This window comes from Centruroides vittatus, unplaced genomic scaffold (genome assembly GCF_030686945.1).
Source record: "Centruroides vittatus isolate TY-2023 unplaced genomic scaffold, ASM3068694v2 contig_955, whole genome shotgun sequence".
In the NCBI taxonomy this organism is placed as follows: Eukaryota; Metazoa; Arthropoda; class Arachnida; order Scorpiones; family Buthidae; genus Centruroides; species Centruroides vittatus.
Genome location: NW_027122634.1, coordinates 2661134 through 2683043, shown reverse-complemented (window position 1 = coordinate 2683043; position 21910 = coordinate 2661134). Strand labels below are relative to the sequence as shown.

At 27.6% G+C, this 21910-nt stretch overlaps 1 protein-coding gene across 1 annotated transcript in view; it reads right to left on the bottom strand.

Annotated features, from left to right (window-relative positions):
- Positions 1–21553, bottom strand: part of LOC136985181 (DNA-binding protein RFX7-like) — an 85406-nt gene extending 63853 nt beyond the window's left edge. Inside the window, exon 1 of the mRNA XM_067282392.1 lies at positions 21173–21553. Within this exon, the coding sequence (XP_067138493.1) occupies positions 21173–21414 (242 nt within the window). The 5' untranslated portion in view covers positions 21415–21553. The remainder of the gene's footprint in view (positions 1–21172) is intronic.
- Between the last annotated feature and the right edge of the window lie 357 nt (positions 21554–21910).

Here is a 21910-nt window from a genome sequence, read left to right as displayed (position 1 = left end):
TGCTGGATTGTAATTTATACGACACTACCTGTTATAAAATTTACATAATTGGAGTAAAGTACAAGCACTATTACTTATAATTTGTCAGTATTTATTAATTTATTTCATATTATTCTAAACTTTTTGAACATCATTCACTTAAGTAAAAATTTGTGACTCTCTAACAATATTTAAAAATTAATATTTTTAGAAGAAAATATAGCTAAAAGTCCAGACTAAATATTCTCTTATTTAGTTTTTTCAAAATTTTTATTTGACCTAGTTATTATCATTCAAGAATGGGAACATTGTGATGGAATTAAATTATTCTAAATGTTTTGAACTGACTGTAATATACTATACACAGGATCAGTAAATTATAAAAATTTAAATCATAAAAGGTTCTTGTTTTATGCTAATTAGATTCCTGGAGATGTTGATATATATCAAAAATAGCATAACCGAAAGATAAATTATAAAGGGAAAGAATTACAGCTTTCAAAAAACTAGATTCACTTTCATAAAATAATTAATATGTACAAACAAACAATTAGAAACAAATTTATAGCACACTTATTCTGTAATAAAATATGATTAGATCCACACGAGTATCTAGAAGTTGAAATAATTGTTCCTACTTGCAGTTTTCATTGTCTTTTTAATTTTAATCAGTATTTTTCAATATATGTTATTACAATGGATATATTTAAATCTTTATGAACAGTAGCATGTGATTTCTCATCCTCCATTCTTCTAATAACCTCTGTCTTTTCTTCTAATGTTATATTTTTGTGAGATGTTTTAGCCAGATTTTTACTGGCAGCTGCACTTTCATTCTTATGACTTGACATAGTTCCATTCTTGTTTGTTTGCTTTAAAATATAAATTTAAAAGCAAAATTCAATATCTTAACAATGAAAACATTATATTCTGAACAAATGTTTTCAATCTCTAACAAGTCATCCCTTCAGGTTATAGGTTGACGAAATTCCAAACAGAATATGATAAAAATCAAGCACATTACAAAGATTTAAATAGGAAATTTGAATCATGTTACAAATTATAAACAAAACAGTTATTTGTACTTATGTAAATTGATATAAAATGCTATAAAAGATTTAATTATTATTTTATGTAATTAAACTAAAAAAATTAAGTTCTGTAAAAACAGCCACAAACAAAAACCTTTTTACCAGTGTTGATTCCTAATCAGTTTTCACATGTGTATTTCACTCCGAGGGGCTTATTCAGGAGATGCTTAAGATGTAGCACTTTAAGCACCAAAGTGATCAGTTTTGTCATTTTAAAATAAAAATGAACATAATACACATTGATGACTTTAATGGCAAAAAATAATCTTATACAAACAGACAAAATAAATAAAATTTTAAATAAGATTTCTCAGAAACATACATCAAAAAGTGTAAAGTACAGACTAAAAGTAATTCTATATGACTTCAAAATAAATGATTTCTTATTTTACATAAGTGAAAATAAGAAATGTAATAATTTTATACGTTTTCTATTTCTTCTTTTGAAATCAAACAAAGTATAAACTATACTGTATTTTTTATAATTTATAACCAGCCTATCAATTTAAAATTATCCATTTTCCATCTCTCATTTAATAATTTTAAAAAGTTAATGAAAGAAGAATGAAATAAAAATGTCAGGTAATCTCAGAAATTCTAAAGTAATTGAGAACATTCTTCAAAAAATTGACATATACCTTAGTACCCCTAAATCTGCCTTGAGCAGCACCCATATTATTCTCAAAATCCTGGAAACATCACTGACATCCTACACCCTTAATTTAATGACCTTAGTCTCTTCTATCTTTGCAAATGAAGCCAACACAGTGTTCATTCTTCTAGTATATTGAAATGAAACTAAAATAATTAGAATGTAGGATGCCCAATACAATTGGATATTACTAAGCAGTGCAAAATACACAGACAAAAACTGATAGGAAAAGAATTACAGTGGCTGGCATTCAGACATTTCCCGTGTCTTAGAAAGTTTTATTTTTGAGAATTCTTATAGAACTTTGTTAATTACTGTTTTGTTTTCAATTATTATTGCTTTATGTAACTAATTGTTTATTACTATTATTTACATTTATATAAACTGATATAACTGATTCTTTTAAATTTCTCATGCAATTCAAATTTTCTATTCAAATCTTTATAATACATTCTATTATTTAACTTACTGTATTTTTGGAATTTCTTTAACCTGTAACCTGAAGACAATTTGTTAAAATGAGTTGAAAATGTTTGACAGTGAAAACATATCCTGAAAAAGGTATTTAGTTTGGTTTCTAATTTTATCAACTATTCTTTTTTTTTTGTTTATAAAATTCAAAAAAATTTGAGACTAGCATTAATAGCGAGGTTGAGGCCGAAGTTTTAAACGCAAAATTATGTACGTCGAACGTGAAGTTTGACAATGGTGTTTGCAAAGTCAGTGGAATCATGTTCGACATTCCAAACTTCTAGGCTTACAGGAAAGCAGCACATGTGTCCAAGGATTATATAATGCTGCAGGAAAGCAGCAGCATATCATAGAGAGTTTAGTTCAATGTACACGTTTTCACATTTAAAACTTCAGCCTCAACCTCGCTAATATACATATTAATCCAATATAATATAAACGGATAACTATAAAAAATTTTCTACAATATACACAACATATATTTAAATGCAACTTTACTATGAATACATGTCTAATAGATGTATAGGAGCCTTTCTAAATAAGAATGTGGCATAAAATATTCAAGAAATTGAGATAAGATGAAGGAGATTACAATTGATTGGTTTAAAATTTTCTAATAAACTTGGTCTACAATAGTTTTTTGATACATGTATCAGAAAACTAATGTAGACCAAGTACAATTATATAATATCATCTCTAAACCAAATTTATAGTTAATTCAAACTAAACCATATAATAGCCTGATAATCTGGCAGATTGTTTAATTTGAATCAAATACAATTGTTTTTGATAAGCTGACTTGAAGCAAACTTTCTTTATAAAACTAATATAAATCTATTTACAAAATAAAAAAGCAAATTTGCTAATACTAAAAAAAGATTAAGATTTTTTAAAACAGAATCAGCCAGTTGATGTCTTCTATGTAAGCATAAAATTGCTGTAATAAACTTATCATACAATTTAAATAATTAAAGTGTAAACCTGATTTATAAATGTATCCAATTTCCAAAAACCTCTTGTAAATAGGAACAAGTTAATTCATTACTTATTGTGGTTAAAACATTCATTCTGGCATATATTAATCATCTTGCTAATGTTTCCCAAATATTATTAAAGTACTTCATACCACAAATTTACTGCAAAAACGCTCTACCTTGGTATTCACCCAGCAGAATGGTGCAAGTTCAGAAAAACAAATGTTTCTGGTCTTCTTCTAAGACCTGCTTCAGGTCACAGATTTCAAATAGATGGAACCTCTAAAATTTTGGTATTCAAATGTGTCAAGCAGAAAAGAGCTTACATGAAAATTCAAATTTAAAATCCTCTAAAATCGACAAATAGGATGCGTCCAAGTATAGAAATTGTAAAGCAGTTTTCATGACATATCAAACAGAGCCTTCCACCCTTGTGAAATGCACCTCTCTTTAAAATTTACACATTTTCTTTGTCTTTCTGCTTTAAAAATCTCTAGCACTTCCAGTACTTTGAGTTGGTCCATGTTTGTCATTGTTCTAATTAACATAGCCTGTTATAAATCAAGTTTAATTTCATCCCCCCACATATATTGATAGGGCAGTGGTGTGCCTGTATCTATATTGGCTCTGTGTTTAGTTAAGTACTTTTTATGGGACCTTACAGTCAAACCTAAGTAGATAAGTCTCTCTGGAACCTTTTATCTCTGAGAGGTATCCTATATATGCCTGGTGGTCTGTTGTAATTGATCAGGACTTTTTCATTTCTGCATTTTAAATACATGGGGACATCTGTATCTTAATTTTGTGCCCACATATGATGCTATTTCTTTATATATATTATGCATGTGATGATCATATGCTACCATATTACAGTAAGATTTAGTTTCTCATAGTGCTGGGTTATCTATGGGAGCATATTTGGGTGTGCTGTCTGGTGATGACCAAATGTAGTTTGTACTTTGACTCTATGCAATTAGTACTTTAAATCTTTCCTAATTGATAATCAGAAATGACCAATTTTAATGAATCTCAAACCCTCTTTATTTCAACTTCTTGTTAATTAATTTCCATGCTATTTTTATTCCTGAATTGACACTTTGAGACATCTTTCAGTACAATTTTTTTGTATTTCACTAAATGGTTCTTTCACATCAAATTTTTAAAATTAAGATGTCAAATTTCAGTTAAAAAATCACCAGCTGTGTATAATTAGATCTTAAAATGTGAAACAGCCACAGTTATAAAAAGCTAAAGATCTACATCTAAAGCAGATGCAGCTTAGCTAAACACATCAACAAACAGCTATCAATCAATAGCAAAGAAAAACAGCAATGACAATTTTCAACCTCAAACAGTGCTTACCAACTTTCAAACTTCAGGAATCAGCTTTTACAAAAGGCTACTTTGGACATATAATTTTGCCATTCATCCATGTCAGGGCAAACTACATGCTACATATGACATGAAGGCAGAAAAGAAAAAGGAGCCAATCAAATTGCTCTTTGCATCAGTGTACTTCAATACTTTGCCTGCAACTATAAAGCATGTAATTTTTTATAGTGATATTTATCCCAGCCAAAATTGTGACTTACAACTAGCCTCAACTATAAAGCACGTTTAATGTTTAATGTTACAATGAGGCCACTACCTTTTGAGTTTACTGACCACAAATTTTTAATTCCCAGTCATATACACCTAAAATGCAACAGCACAATTATGAACTGATTAAACAAGCTAAGAAAAAGTCTGGAATTGACATCCAAGTATTGTATGATTTGTACTTATTCCAACCTTTACAAACTTTTCTCATCTCATTCCAATAATAACAAACATGTTTTTTCTCCTATTCTTTGAACAAGCTAGTAACAAGCAAGCTAGCATAAACTGCACTGAAGACATGAACAGTGTTAAATTTGGCTGGTCACAGACCTTGGTAAGTCAGATACAATCATTTCATTCCACATTTGGGTGTAAGAACAAACCTAAATGTGGAAGAGTTTCAGTTGTCTCTCTAAAATGACGGGAATGCCATTTTGGTTATTCCTCCAATCTACAATAGACCTCTTCCAATTGAAATGACAAAATACAAAGATCTCTGCAATTTGATGAGGTTCACCAATCCAAATTCCCATTACATCTAGGATAATCTCTTTGATTTGGTACATTTAAGATGACCTAATGACTGATAATGATGTAGAAAGCAAAGAGGCAGCTCTAGAAACATTAGTAGTTAGCTTTATAGCAAATAATATTCAGTTAAGGAAAAACACTTTCCAGAGTTGCATTTTATGTTTTGTAAAAACCTGAAGTTGAAATAAAAATAATAGTTTGATATCATTTAAAATCTTTGAACTAGTATGTTGCATCATTCTAGAATCATGTAAAAACATGATATCTGGTTTCAAGTAACCATTCTAGACAAGTCTTTGCATCTTGTATCAATAATAGAATCTCTAAAAAACTGATGAAGGCTTATCAATCAAGCTGAAAACATTAGTTTTAATTAAATTTAATTGCTGAAAAGGTATGTAAGATGTATTCGTTGTCTTTATATAATTTGCATTTTGCTTTACAAACTTGTTTATAATCATTATTTTATTCATTTTTCTGAAAATGACAATAAATTGATCATCAAGACATTTAGGAATACAGTCAATTCTATTTAATTGGGCCACCGGTTAATCGGGACAGCCGCTTTATTGGGCCAAATCCCAAAGAACGGAAACCTAACTAATAAATTGATACATAATTTAATCACTTAATTGGACAGTAGCAAAAAAGGAATTTAGCAAGTTTTAATATATTTTAGGGATCTTCCAAAAATATGTAGACACTATGTACACTAATGTCGTATACGCCTAACAATTGGCTGAGACAAAGCGATTTTGTCTTTCACTCGGACAGTTCAGTTTTTCCGGAAGAGGTCACCATAACAGGATGTATCACATGGGGATCCCATCTGAGATGGACCTGAATGTGAGCTACTGACTCCGCTTTGGATTGGACCGAACGATCCCTTTAAAAGTGAAGGGACAAAGATCCCTGGACAATTTTTCAAGGTCTCTCAACTGAGTTGGAAGACAGCTACAGTTTCCTTGGAAGGTATCGTGTGCATAATTACATCTAGATTCGAACAGCAGCCATTGAGACCAGCATCTGGAGCTGGCGGATTCTACAGACACTCGTGCCGAAATGGCCCATCTCCAGTAAAGGAAACTGTGCTCAAAGGAAGACCGTAAGGTGACTTTTGGATAAACCCTTTCCTTTCTCAGTTAGAACATGTTCTAACTAAAAAGGGAAAAATTGTTTGATCAGGAACGAATTGAACGGTCAACCCTTGTGTACATCACTACTAATACTGTATTTGGCAACACTAGCGTGATGCAAATCAGTTATCTATTGTTGCGAGTCTGGCAAATTTATAGTATTATACAAATATTTTCTGTATTTTGGTTTAATAAAGCATTAAAGTAGGTATCTAATTATTATTTTTACCTATTTACTTATTTACCTACGTATTACATGTTTTATTTTAGAGTTTATTATTAGTTCGTTTAATTGGGGCAGTCGCTTAATTGGGCCAAAACGGATTAGTCCCAACGTGTCCCAATTAAGCAGAATTGACTGTATATCTAAATTTGTCAACAGTATACTCTCAGATATGATTTAGTACAAACTCAAACATTTGATGTCATGAATGAATCTCAAAAACACTGTAGCAAAGATAACAATTATCACACTGCTACTGAAAACATCAAAATGACACTTTCTATCAGCAGAATGAAACTTTATTACTGGTGGGTCTTTTGTACTGGAATGCATACATCAGTCATACATGAATATATAGTTATCTGTTATAGATCTACTCCAAAAGATAATGCTCATCAATTAGAATTTTTATTATAAACAGACCTGTGTCATCTGTTTTAGCTCTTTTGTACCAAAATGCATACCAGTAATAAAGTTGCATTTTGATGATAGAAAGTATCATTTTGATGTCCTCGGTGTGATAAATCTCTGTTATATTCTACTACACAGTGTTTGAGATTTACTCATCAACATTTATTGAGACAAGAAGCTCACATAATCAATTTTCTAAAGACATGGGTCAAAACATAAGTTGCAAATCCTAATGCCACAGAACTTTATAATTCTCTAATTATGAAGTAAAGTATATATTTTGAGCATCACAATGAAATGAAATTCAAAATTTCTCAACAATCAATAATCAATATGTTAAGTAAATTTTGTAATTTAGTTACCATACTTGTATTTATAGATATTGACTAATATTAATGTCAAACTATTTCTAAATTCAAATTACTAACTAAAATCATTAAAATCATAATTTTCTTTAATTTCTAAAATATTTTATTAGAAAATTTATCATCATTATCATCAATATACACATTTTTCTGTTATTTCAGATCAAACATTCTTACTGAGTATCATTTAAATTGTATTATAAAGAATAAAGATGGAATCAAATGCAGAGCTTCTGATTTTTAAAATAAATTATATAACAACATCCAATATAAACATCTACAAACCCAATTTTAAATTACAGCCAAATAACTGTTGGATTACATCAAGCTATATTAATGCTACTAATTACTAATTAAAATGTTATGTAATTTATCTAATCATTAGATGCCATTCTTGATAAATTTAATAATTATTCAAATATTAATTTAATCATAATTAATTAGAAAAGATTATGGAAAAAACAAATTGGCCTGAAATAGTACTTGAATCTGTAACTCCTGCTGCCCATGAGGACACATTGCCAATTATGCTATCTGGATTTCCATCTGATCTTCACTTTCAGCACTATTAATTTAGATACAACCATAATGGTTACTCAAGGCACCAACTGAGAACAACTTCAGTGCCCAGTGACATTTAATTAGTAACAAGGAATTATTTACTGTGACATTGTCACAATGCCTGACTGCAATTTTTAATATTTTAATATTTTTAATTTATTTAATTTAAAATATATGCTCTCGATCTAAAATTAGTATTGGCTCACTTAGTCATGGCCCCTGTACACCATACCTTTCCTTTAACAATAGAGTCATGCCAGTAATCTATTAACTCCTTTCAAGGGAAAGTTTTGAATTGAAATAATGTGACTTCCAGTTTACATCGGAAATTCTATATAGTTAACTGGGGCCTCCTGCCCCTAAGATTTCCATATCTAATCTCGTCTTTCATCTAGATAAATCTGTTCCTGAGATTAAGGAAAGACAGATGGATGACAGTAGGAATTTATAGATCTACAATTTTTTGAAATTGTAGCCTAATTAATAGCATTAATATAGCTTGAGGTAATTTAGATATCATTTGACATTAACAACATCCAATGTTAAGTTTATAAGCATTTTGTTAAAATTTTCCTATATTTTTAATCATGATATTAAAATTGTGAAAAATTAGCTTAATATATAAAACCTTATTATTTAATAATTGAAATTTATGAATTATCAATTAGTTTGTACAGGTGACACATACAAAACCAGCACCAAATGGAAAACAAAAGACGTGGTTAAAAATTAACAAAACAAAGCAACCTGCCAAATCTCATCACTCAACTATTTGAGTTGAATGATGAGATTTTACTCAGAAAAGAGCAATCAGTAAGGTTCTATGGTCACCCACTCTCTTGACTTATCATTGTGCAACTTTTACCTCTGTAGCTTGTTAAAAGATAGTCTCCCACACTTTCAAACATTGGAAGAGTTGAAAACCAACATACAATAAGAGACTGTCCACATTACAGCCACTAAATTGAAGAGTATTTTCCAAAACATGCTTCAGTAAGTGGAAAAATGCATCAAGGCAAGTGGCAACCACTTCCAACATAGTTTGAAAAGATGAAATTGCTGATAAATGTGTAAATTGTTAAAATCAAAAATAGATTCAAAATAGTAAATAAGTGGTAACTCAAATGTACAGTATATTAATACCAAATAATACTTTGGTGGAGTATAAATCGATTAGCTTAATGAGTATGACTGTAATAAATTGAAGGGTTTAAAAATTTAGTAATAATACAGGGTGATATGCACAAAACTTTAAATACAATCATGGATACATAAAGACTTTAATCCAAAACATTTATCTGAATTAAAACTGGAATAAAAACCTTGGATTTGTTTTTTTAATTATTATTGCTCCGATTTAAATTTATTCAATTTCCCTGATCTATTAAGATTGATGTACAGTACATCATTAAGTCTAACTGATGATACATTTCCTCCACTTAAGAAAATTAAAATGAAGCTATATAGTTAAAGGCAGCTAAAACTGGGAACCTGAAACATTCTTAATAAAATAAATTTCTGATAATATTCAAATATTCAAAGCCTTGATCAACAATATAGTTATCAATTTTGTGCAATTTTTAATGTTATTTGAAACATTGTATATATCAATAATGCACAACTACAGTGTCTCATAAATCGATTCAATTTTATAATCAAATTTCAACATTATATAGTTATTCGAATATTTCAAATAATCTGAATGTAAAACAAAAAATAAATAAATAAATTCTCAGTCTTATTAAAATCATTTATTTACAGAATTTAGAAAAATTGTTTTCTCAAGTTTTTCTGAATATAATAAAAATAATTAAAGTGTGTACAAATATTTTTACAATTGAAAAATAAAGAAATTACAAGTATCTTTTTAGTACTTTTAGGAAAACTCTCAGTGATATTAACTAATTGACTATTTTATAAGAAAAATTTCAAATAATCAAAGATGACATCTCAATTTTAATTTACTTAAAAGTCAATTCAGATATAACAAGTAGTCTATAAACAACTCACAAACAAGATGAAAACTAGGTTAGATTTATAAAAAGTTATTAATATAGTGCTCAGTATTTCTCTAATAGAAATTATAACAAGTTATTACTATTTTATATATATATATATATATATATATTACAAACTACATGTGCACAAACAGTAAAACCTTCCTATAACAAACTTTCACAGGTCTGGAAAAACTGTTATAGAAAGAAGGGTCAATCTAAGAGAGGTTTAGTAAAAATTATCTTTAATTTAAATATCCTTTAAATGTGGCTTGTACTGTTTTTATTGACAAACATAATACACATACCATGCAAAAAATAGTAATATGAAACATTACAGTTAGCAATAAATTATTATAAAAGGGTCAGTATTATTTTTTGTTTAAATTAGTCTTGTTATATTTGTTTTTATACTTTATCATATCAATCTATTTCTCACTATGCATAATTAAATCTTATGTTAGCTTTATAATGTCCGTGTCTTTTCTATTAATATAAAACTGCTTGAGTTTGTTCTTGTAGTCCAGGACCTAACTATGATTCAATTGATAGCTCTATAGCAAATGTTGATTTAGCTATAAAGCTATTTCTGTTGAAATTTTGGGGACTGATTTTTATAATCAATATTTATACAGTATCGTGTTATAAGTAAGCTTAGGAATCTGTGGTGTTGCACTACTTTTAATGCAGGTCTTACTTTTGGGGCAAACCATAACTAACAATCAGGAAATGATCTCCCAATCCATTTAAAATGAATTTTTAAATCCCATTTTGCACTGTTTTCTACCCTTTTCACCATTTCCTTCAATTAGCATCACTTTCTGCATTTTTCAAGCTTTTGAACAAAATTACAAAATTACAAATACTCATTAAGTTTGATCCCAGTATCAACTGTTAAACAATTTCTAAGTGATTTTCCTGCTCATTTAATGTTCAGAAATTAAAATTACACTTTTGCTTGGCTGACAAATTTCAACAATAAACAGTTTTGAATTTGAAAATTAATCCTTCCCAAAATTTAAAATTTCTTCCTGTGATTGGTTAGAGGGAAAAAAAAAAAGTCAGTTGACTAACAGTGGTTTAAAAATCAGTATAAATAAAAAATAGGCAATTTACTCTGGCATCTTTAACAAAAGTTATACACCTTTTTATCAAAATTGTAAGTATATATATACTTACCAGTGGCGTAGCTAGGGGTGCGGTAGGTGCAGTCCGCACCGGGCCCCTGGAAAGTGATAGGCCCATGGGGGCCCCAAAATCACAAGAAAAAAGACCAAAAAAATTTTTCATGGCAATCAAACAAAGCAAAATTTGGCATTTGGATGCTTGAGCTGGAGCCCCTATTACACAGGAAAATCAGCAACCTCAACTGTAATCTAGTTATACACTATATAAACCACTACACAAAAATATTTTAGACCGTTTACGTAAACAAAACAAAAAAATACCTAACGCATCATTCATCAAATGAAAGAAATTGAACGTCTAAACGCAATGTTTTTAAAAGAATAAATAAATTCAAAAGCCGAAATTTATAGAAAAAATTACTTTTTTTCATTTGGATGTTCCCGATTACCATTACGGAAAAAGGACACTCCTGCCAAAAAAATTTTTTTCAGGGGCCCACAAATCTGGTTCCGCACCAGGCCCAGAGAATTGTAGCTACGTCACTGATACTTACAATAACTGTGTGTGATATTAAAACTAATATCACACACAGTTAAACACACACACACACATATATATATATATATATATATATATATATGTGTGTGTGTGTGTGTGTGATATTAGTTTTTTATATTATGAGAGTAAGGTAACTTTCACTTGTCAGCCCGTTTGCTTTTCTTGGGTTGGCAGCTCTAGTATTGATACAATTAAGTAATTTTTTTCACAGAAGAAAATGTAATTTGCATATGAAGTTTCATATCAGCTTAAATTACACATGCCAAAGAAGAAAAGTGTTGGAATTAGCTACTAACAGTGAATGAAGTCATACAATCTAAATATAGATGTCAACTAATCATCCAAGTAGCCATTTGGGAGAGAGAGTACAGTACATATGAATTGCCATATTGAAAGCAGTGATTGACAAGAAAGTGTTCAATATGTGACCAGTATCAGCCATTGCTGACTTTGTCATGTCTGTCTGGTCATTTCACACCCAGTTGGGCTACTTAACTGCAAATCATACCTTATTTCTGGGGGTTGCAGATTTTGCATTTTTGAGCTGATTTTCATCAAGTTTACATTTTGAATTTAATTCCAAATCATAACCTAAATACTTTTATTTGTATCCCAATTTGGAGCACTAGTTTTCAACATGAGATGTCACTGTCTAGAAATTGATTTTTCTTATGAAACTTTGTGGGGATACTGAAATTTTAGTTAATAAATGGAGAAATTTTTATGAAACAGTTGTTTTTGAATATTAAAATATTCAAAAACTGGCCCCACTGACAGTCAAACTGGTGGATGCAATACTCTTGAACATATACAAGCTGCAAAAGTGTGATGCTGCCTATGTTAATGTAGGCATTTAATGATGCCTGCATGAAGCTGTGGATGGATGGCATTAAATACCAAAATGTACGGACTCTTAATAGACCAAGCACCTTTGCTTGGTCTGTTAAATGCTCTTAGCTTTCAGGAATTTAAAACCAATGTTTGTCAACTTGTTATATCATCATTTTAATGTCTATTTTATATATTCTACTCACTTTATTTGTTCATGTATTTTTATGTATTTTATCAGGTTCAACTGTTAAATGGGAGAGGAAATCTTACATCATATGCATGGCATTTCCTATTGTAATTGTGATAAATAAATAAATAAACCTGAATCACATTTCACACATACATATGCCTTCATTTGGTATGTGAATCCAGTATGTGCTAAGTGTCCCAAAGCAAACGTGTTTATTTCAGAGATGAAGAAACTTTAAAGAAAGCTCCAGCAAGAGTCACTGTGTACCATGAAGTAACAAGCTTCTCCTGCCACCTGATCTGGTTATTATAAGGTAGAGAAGATTGATAAGAGCTGGTATTTTGTATTGAAAAAAATTTTTGAGAAAAATCAAATAATTTGCTCTGCATGCAGAAGATTCTGATTCTGCTGCAGTTAATCAAATTAAGAACTTAGTTTTGGACAGGACTTAGTTTGTTCAGGAATAACTTCTACTTTATATTCATACACATTCATTGTTGATGCAATCACTGAATTAAAAAGGAATCAATAAAATCTATCTTAAGAAACGAAGCAACAATAAATGAAGCGTGCAATGCCATAATGTTGTAAATGCCAAAAAACAAACTTTTCAGGAGAGAAAAAACACTTTTTCTAATGAACAAACTTTAATCAAATGCTATAAAAATTATTTTAACAATTTACACTTTGGAATAAAACATTGGGTTTAATTTCAAACACCTAAGTATGATGGTAAGGAAACAAAAAAAGTTTAAAAACAGGGTTAGAGCCATAAAGTTGTAAATGCCAAAAACAATTGCAATCATAAAATTAATGTTTCTACAGCTGAAAAACAGTTTTGAATACCAAAAACTTACATTTAAATTATTAAACACAATTTACAAATTCAATATCAATTTTAACATTAAAAACTGGCAATAATCTATTAGTGACTGCTTCCTGGCTTCAACAATGTTGGGCCCACAGTTTTGGTACTTGAACTGGGCTGTAATCTTTATCAATTGTAATATAATTATGATAAATAAAGGAAAATATAAACAATAAGGTATTAATTTAGTGTAATAAAAGTTAAAATGTATTTAAAAACTTCAAATTTGAAAGATTAATGGAAGTCCAAATATCATTTTGAAATATCAAATAATAAGGTGATACAGGTTAACTATTAATAAACTGGGATTCAGTTATCTGTTTCTGCGTAAAAAACTCACTGCATTACAAATTGGAATAACAAAATGATGTAAATGTAAACCGTAACATTTTATGCGCCAAAAGTCACGTGGCTTGCACTTTGGCACTTAAAACGTTATGGCTTGCACATAAATTCATCTTCAAAATATAGCCACTTAGAGTGCCACTATCGCCACGATATTTTTTGTAGGAAAAAACATTGCATTTAAAATTCATCTCTTCAATAAAACATATTTTGAGAAAAATGGCATTTACAATCTTATGGCATTGCATGCTTCAAATATGTTTACTCTAACAATCTTAAACAGCTTCGCAAAATAAAGTTAGCCACAAACGTTTTCGGTTGTTAGGCTGTTTAAGGTTGTTAGAGTAGACATAAAAAGGAATCATCTTCAAAAAGAAAAGCAGTAGAAACTGTTTCCTCAGTAAGAGATTAGTTAGGTGGATTTGTAAAGCAAAAAGCTTGAGAATAATCTTGCTAAGAATCCAGACTTAAAATTTTAAATTATTGTGTTCCACAACCTTCTTTGAGTCAAGACTAAGTACCTGCCACTAACATCTGTGGATGCTGAATGATCTTTTTCTGCATGCAAAGATAACCTTTCATATAAATGCTAAAAACTTGCACTAAAAAATTTAGAAATGGTTACCATTATCTGAGTTAATTCATTCCTTTTGACAAAATGACTGTGGTTAAGTTTATTTGTATAAGGCAATGCAACATGTGGGCAATCTGCTGAATAGGGATGCTTCCCAGGAGAACTTTCTATGAGAAACTGGTCCCTAATTAGGTGTTACAAATGTGAAGAAAACCAGGAAAACTCAACTTGGCTGACCCAGTGGTGAAGCATAAACCTGTGACCAAGTCAGTATTCAGTGGTTTTATCCACTTAGCTATTGGTGGACAACAAATGATTGTGATTCAAGTGATAAAAGATATGCTAGTATAGTATAAACATGAATGGCCTGTGAAAAATGTACTGTATCCTGCAACTTAAATAAAAATTTTATTCAAGAAGTGGTGCTAATTTAATTTGTAGCACCACTTATTTTCACCATTTTTGCATTTTTTAGCACTCTGCACCTCCCATTTTTAAACTTTTTAGCACCCTAAAATCCTATCCTTAGTTATGAGATAGGCTGTTCCAAAAAAGTAATAGTAAGATTACCTAACAATTAGCCTAACAATCTTTAATATTGTGCCCAAGCTCAAGCTGGACATCATGGACATTTAGCAAGAAGATATTCAAATTTAGTGGAAACGAGTTTGAACTAGTGGGAAGCTTGCTTGTGATTTGGTAACAGTATCAGTAATACTCAAGAGTTCACTAGTCTTGACTTACTGGATGTGTTGAATTAGTGAACAATCAGATTACTAAGATTATATTATATAATAATATTAATTTTAGTACAATCAGTTGTTCCTAACAGAATGAAATAAAACCATGATCAGTTACAATTTTTCAATTAACAGTTGTAAAAATAGATACCAGCAATTAACTTAATGTAATACATAAACATGATAAAAAAAAGAAACAAACATACATTAGGTATTTTTCCTTGCATCAAATTTCAGAATAAATAATCCTTTATTTAAATGAAAGCATTCTAAATTTTTTAGAATTACTATATATAAGGAATGAAATATATGTTATAAAATGTTATAAAAACATTACTTGTATACACTATATAAATTTATATTAATGGTAATACAATTTCTAATATAATTGATGTTACAGTATAAACATTTTCAAGTATATAAAATAAACATTAATCATATTTTCCAAATTTATGTTAATTGCATATTAAAACAGAAGAACATTTATTTAGTTAAAATATTTTTAAAAATAATTCAATATCAGCAACTAACAGAAGTTTATCATTAATTTCTCTACTGTAAATAGATAATTTAAAGATGAAAACTAACTTGAATATTTTAGTTATTATACATAAATGCTATTTATATATGGTGTGTGTGAATTAAAATAGGTGAATTAAATGACAAGAAAATTTGTAGTTATTTTTATAAAACACAAATATAGAAGACAGGAAATATATTTTTTCAAATATATTTAGTTTTATTAACATTCTTCTTCAAAGCTGTTAAAAATATATACATTTATGCTAGAAAATTTATTTCCCACCAGTAGCTATAAAGATCTGCAATAAAATCAAAACCATTTAGAAAATATATGTTCTCTTTATTCAAGAGCATTTATCTTTATTCAAAAGTTTTTTCTAATGGAATAAATTTATTTTATATCATCATCTAAATTTAGTTATAGAGATAAATTAAATTAAAGAACATATATTGTAACCATCTCTATTTTTTTAACCTAGTTCTATTTTTAGACTTAATTTGAAATTATTTTGCTCTTTTGAAAACACTATTCATAAAGTAAAAGATGTACTTGTTTTTTAAAAAATCAAGATGCACTCTCATTTATTTTTATTTATGAAAAAATAAACTATCTGATTAGAAATAATCATCAAATGAATAATCAAAGAGATGATAATGTTGTTATAAAATAAAAAACTAACGGATTGAAATATTCCAACAAGATCTGAAAATATATATAATTTAACATACAATTTTTCACATTAGTTATTTTACTTTTTGAATACAACATTTCTTTTTGATTTTACTTTCTTTATTTCCAGACATTGTACAAAGAAATTTCTATTTACCTATTCTGTTTATCAATAGGACAAAGATGAGCTATACAATCAATTCAAAAAAATCCAGACAGCTTGTGTCTAGATTCTTAAATTATCTGAAATTATAATAAATTTAAGTAATCAATTAAGCATATAAAATAAAATGCAATTTAAGATTTTAATAAAAATTGCAACATTTATAATGTATAGTTACATTATATAATAATGTATCAAAATTTGTTGTTCAAAACGAAAAAACTTAGAGATTCACCTGAAGCATGACTCAGGAGGAGCCCGAAAACATTTGTGTGGTGTGCATATTACAGACACCGAACAATAGATTTACAGTGCAATTTATTTGTAATCTGGTGTGAGTGTTCGTTTTCGCCTCAAAAACTTATATTAATGTGTGAATATGTATTGTGAGTATGTAATATGTATTGTACATTCAATTTTTTTATTTAAAAATTTAATAAAATTCATATATAATACTATTACATATAAGATGTTTTATCAATGCTTTAAAGCATATTATGGAAAAATTCCTGTTTTTTAGTTTTTTTTTTAATAGAAAAACTACTTAGTTTCTAATTTATCTGTTATAATAATATAGGAAATTTTTAATATTGTTTTGATATTCATGTTTAAAACTTGCATGTAAAGAGTTTTAAATCATAAAATTTTATAAATTGGATAGAATACAACTTAAAAATAAATACAGTTTAATATTTATTCTTACATATGGAAATTCTGAATTATATACAAGTTCCTATTTATTATTATTATTATTATTATAAATCTGGACAATAAAGAACACACAATATAAACTTTTATTTTATTCTTATGGACTAATGACAAAATAACTGAAAGTTTTTACTATTTAAAAGTAATATATATCAGTATTACTGAACTGCGCAAATATTGAGTTATAAGTTATGTACAATCAAATTGTATTTTAACTAATCAGAATTAAGCACAATGAGTTTTCGACGCATTTAAATGTTACTTCCGTACACCCAATATAAAACCAAATATGTAAAAATAGCTCCCTTTCTAGAAATTAACTATAGAAATTAAACTCCAATAGCATGATTTTCATAATTATATATAAATAATAAAAAATTGAAATGTTCATAAAAATATTATCATCAAATTTTTATCATAACTTTTATATCAATAAATATGTTGATAATTTTATGTTAAGGTCCTAAATAATAGTCATAATTTATTCTATAATCAAAATAACGAACAATACAAGTTAATATTTATCAATTTACATTAAATATGCAGTTTCTAAAATTATGTTATGTTCTTCTGTAAAGTTATATTCTTATAAACAATATACAAAAATGTTCTCTTAAGCTACAACATCTGAAAACAAAACTGTAGCCAATGAAAAAGATAAATGCTGGAAGACAGAATAAATAAATAAATGTCTGTAAAAACAATGACAATATTTATTCTAAAATCTGATTATTTTTACAATATACTATTTTTAATACCTCAGAATTATTTAAGATCTATATTTAACAAAGTGAGTAATTTGACTTTTATATATACGTTTTACACTAGTCATATGTCTGTACAGTAAATCCATATTTAAGAACTATCAAAAAATATCTAGTCATTTATTTTTGTTTTCAATTGTAAATAGGATATGCAAATTATTAATATTAAATGAACTGCAATGCAACAAAATTACTTATTAAAATATTTTTTGAATTACATCTGTTTTATACATAATTTGATTATAAGAATAATTGTTCTAAAATAAGTTTTATATTTTTTACTTGAAAACAATGCTTTTAATAAAGACTAACTTTACTTATAACAACAAGTTTTAAAAATTGAAAAAATAAGTATTTTTGAAAATAAATTTACAAATTTATTCTGTTTCAATTAATATCTACAACAAATATCTACAATGTTCAAAGTATTTTCAATAGGTTTGAAAATTATATAATTTTAAAATTTACTAAATTCTAAATTTCAATCTCTACATTAATGATATTTACTTCAATATTTATTTCTAAATTTCATTATTGAAAGTTTAGACCTATATAAATTTGTAAATTTAAGTGAAACTCAAAGTTTTATAATTAATGATTTCATAAAATCATTAATTCTGTTTCAATATTTAAATTTTTAATCAGTCAATGTAATTTACAATTCTATAAATTATCAAGATTTGCTATTCTAATACATTATATTCTGTATTTCTAATAAATTTAATATATGCTATGACTTTTTTTTCAAGCAAAAGTACAGATATGTGATATCTTTTCTTTTATTTTGAATTTATTTTATATTATGACTAATAATTTATATTAAAATACCAACATCTAGCTTATTATATTTTCTGTTTCGTTTTACTAATTTATTTGTGTAAACTTTATACAATAGACTACATAACACATTTAATTTATATTTTCTTTCCCTATGACATAAACTTTGGTTATAAAATAGAACAAAGTGCATTGTGAATTTTTATTCATTTAAATAATTTATCATCAATTTCTTCCCAATTACTAAAAAATAATAAAAATGCTTTCTGACCTTAACAACAATTTTTAAAAATATGTTCACACATATTAACCAACGAAAACTATTATTATAGATTATGTAAAATTTAAAATGTGAACAAAATAAAAACTTCTGTTCAAAGTAGCTGATTGATTAAATTGCTATGAATCAACCAAACAAATAAAGAATTTCAATTCATTCTTATAATTAAATTATTCATTAAATTTAATCTACATTTTCTTCCAAATTACTTCTTTTAATTTAAGTAAAAATATTTATTAGTTAAACAATCCCACAATTAACATTGTTCACTAATTTAAATGATTTAATAAAACTATAATCAATAAATCTGTCAGAAATAATAAATTTATTAAATTTAACTTCATATAATTTTCTTAATAAGGATAATTTAATTTAAATCTAGGTAAAAGATTTTAAAAAAATATATTTCTTTGATGATAATAAATAATAATATTTGAAATTATATGTTTTATGTGCTTTTACTTTGTAAATATTTAAAGCTTGTCCCTTTGACAAATGTCATACAAAGTCAGTTTTAAAAAACATTTGTTTTTTTTAATGTTGAACTTGGCAATCCCCACCACTGAACATATAAAAGGAGTGTATTGTAGTAGAGTAAAAGAAGAGACAGTTGAATTTTGACTAATGTTCAATTAGTACAAAATATATGTTTATAATGAAATCTATTGCATAATGAATAATCAAATAGCCCTCCATATTTATTCTTAAAAGACTTTTCTAAATAATGTACTTTATACAACGAATATATATTAAATTACTGTAAAACATTAAAACTATTTTTTTAATCAATTTAAACTATTTTTAATAAATTTAGTATTATACTAAATTTATTTATCATCAATATAATAAAAACAATATCAGACAAAAGAGGCGACAATAGAATTAAAACATTTTATTAAATATAAAAAACTTAAAACTCATTTTTAAAATTTTATCAATATAATTATTAACTGATAAAAATAACAATAAAAGTTTTAAGGTCGGAAAAAAAAAAAATGATTTATAGCAATTATTTCCAATTAATATTATACATATAAAGTTTATATATACGTACTTCCTTTAAATTTATTTTTTGTATTATTTTCAAAAAATTAACAAATCAATATTTATATAACAGATAAAAATATACTACTCAAATATTTATTATTTTTGAATTTTATATTTTTCTTTATATACTTAATTATACAAAAACAGTTGCGAAGATAAAGCATATACTGTATATACATATTTAAAAATTATTTATATCTTCAATTTACTAGGAGCAAAATAATTTTAGACTGCATTAAAATATTCATATCACAAATGTCTTAATCAAATTCTTTTTAATTCTCTTTGAAAAATTATACCCGAGTAAAAATCTTAGTTACGTTCGGTTGTGTTATGTTAATTATTAACTTTTTTCAAATGCAAAAGACAAGTGCAAGAATTCAAGTTATAAAACTATTTTAACATGTTATTTTAACTTTGAAATCTCATTTTATATAACATTTTTGAAGCGCGCACGCATTAAAACCGGACGTTTTAAGGAATTAGCTCGGCATAGCCGGCACCACATCTTTTCTATAGGAATCTTAATAACCAAAACATTTAAATTCAAAATAAATTCATCTTTAATTAATCAATTTTGTTATTGTAAACAAATTTGGAGTTTTACAGTAACTATAAACAAAAATAGCAAAGTTAAATTTAAAAATATATTGATAACAGGAACAAGGTTAAACAATTTTTTAACCATGTGAGATACTTTAAAAATCTATACATGTATATATTAAATTACATACTTAATTATACACATTTTAACCGAAACAATTATAGTTTTTAGTGGAATACGTCAGCCGGCTAGAAAGGCCATAACCTATTACAGTATATATCAACTACAGCACCTATGTGTTAAATAGAAAAAAAATATATAGCATTTTTTCCCTTCGATTTAGATTTTATTCAACCGGGACGAATTCGAACGATCACGAATAATCGTGATTTCCATCGAACACACCGAATACGATATACATATATATAAAAAAAAAATCCTTTGTTTTGTATGAAACAGAATATAAATCTCACCTGATCGATTGCTGGAGACGTTCTTTAATCTTCTCCGATTTTGATAAAATATATCCATCGTTGGATTTCGGACCAAAATGAGAAATTGCGAAAGAATTTTCAACTTTGGAGCGAATCCGACCGGGATCTTTGTCATTTTCCTCTTTCGACGTCGTATTGCTTTCTTGTCTATCGCCTTCATAAGGCGCACTTCTTTCAAAAGCAACGACTCGTTCCTTCTTTTCTTCCTTCTGTGCCTCCATCCCTTCTTGCCTTGTTGTGCCAAAAACGAACCAATTTTACATTCTCCCCAAACAACACCACCATTTTGACACAACGATCAGCTGGAGGGAGAAGGAGACGCAAGTCGGCTTTTGGGCGGATTTGGCTACTTGCCGGCTGACATTTAAAATCCATTTATTATTGGCGACTTTTGAATTCGTTGAAATTTTCATGTATTAATTCATTTATATTTACTTCACGCTTTAAAAGCGTAAAAATTTCATGCTAAATGTATTTATTGTTTGATTTAAATTTAAATTTATCGTTGAGAGTGTCGTCTATTCGGACGGCGTCGCGTTTTGAATATAATGGTTGGAGTGATAGATAATGCTAAAACAAAAGTCTTATTATAACTTTTGAGTTATGAAAAAAAAATTACGGGGAATTTTGGCATTTTTAATACTTATTCAGCTCGAAAAATCTAATAAAACTTTCATTTTTGATATTGCAAAATCAGTTTATACAAATTGCTTACAT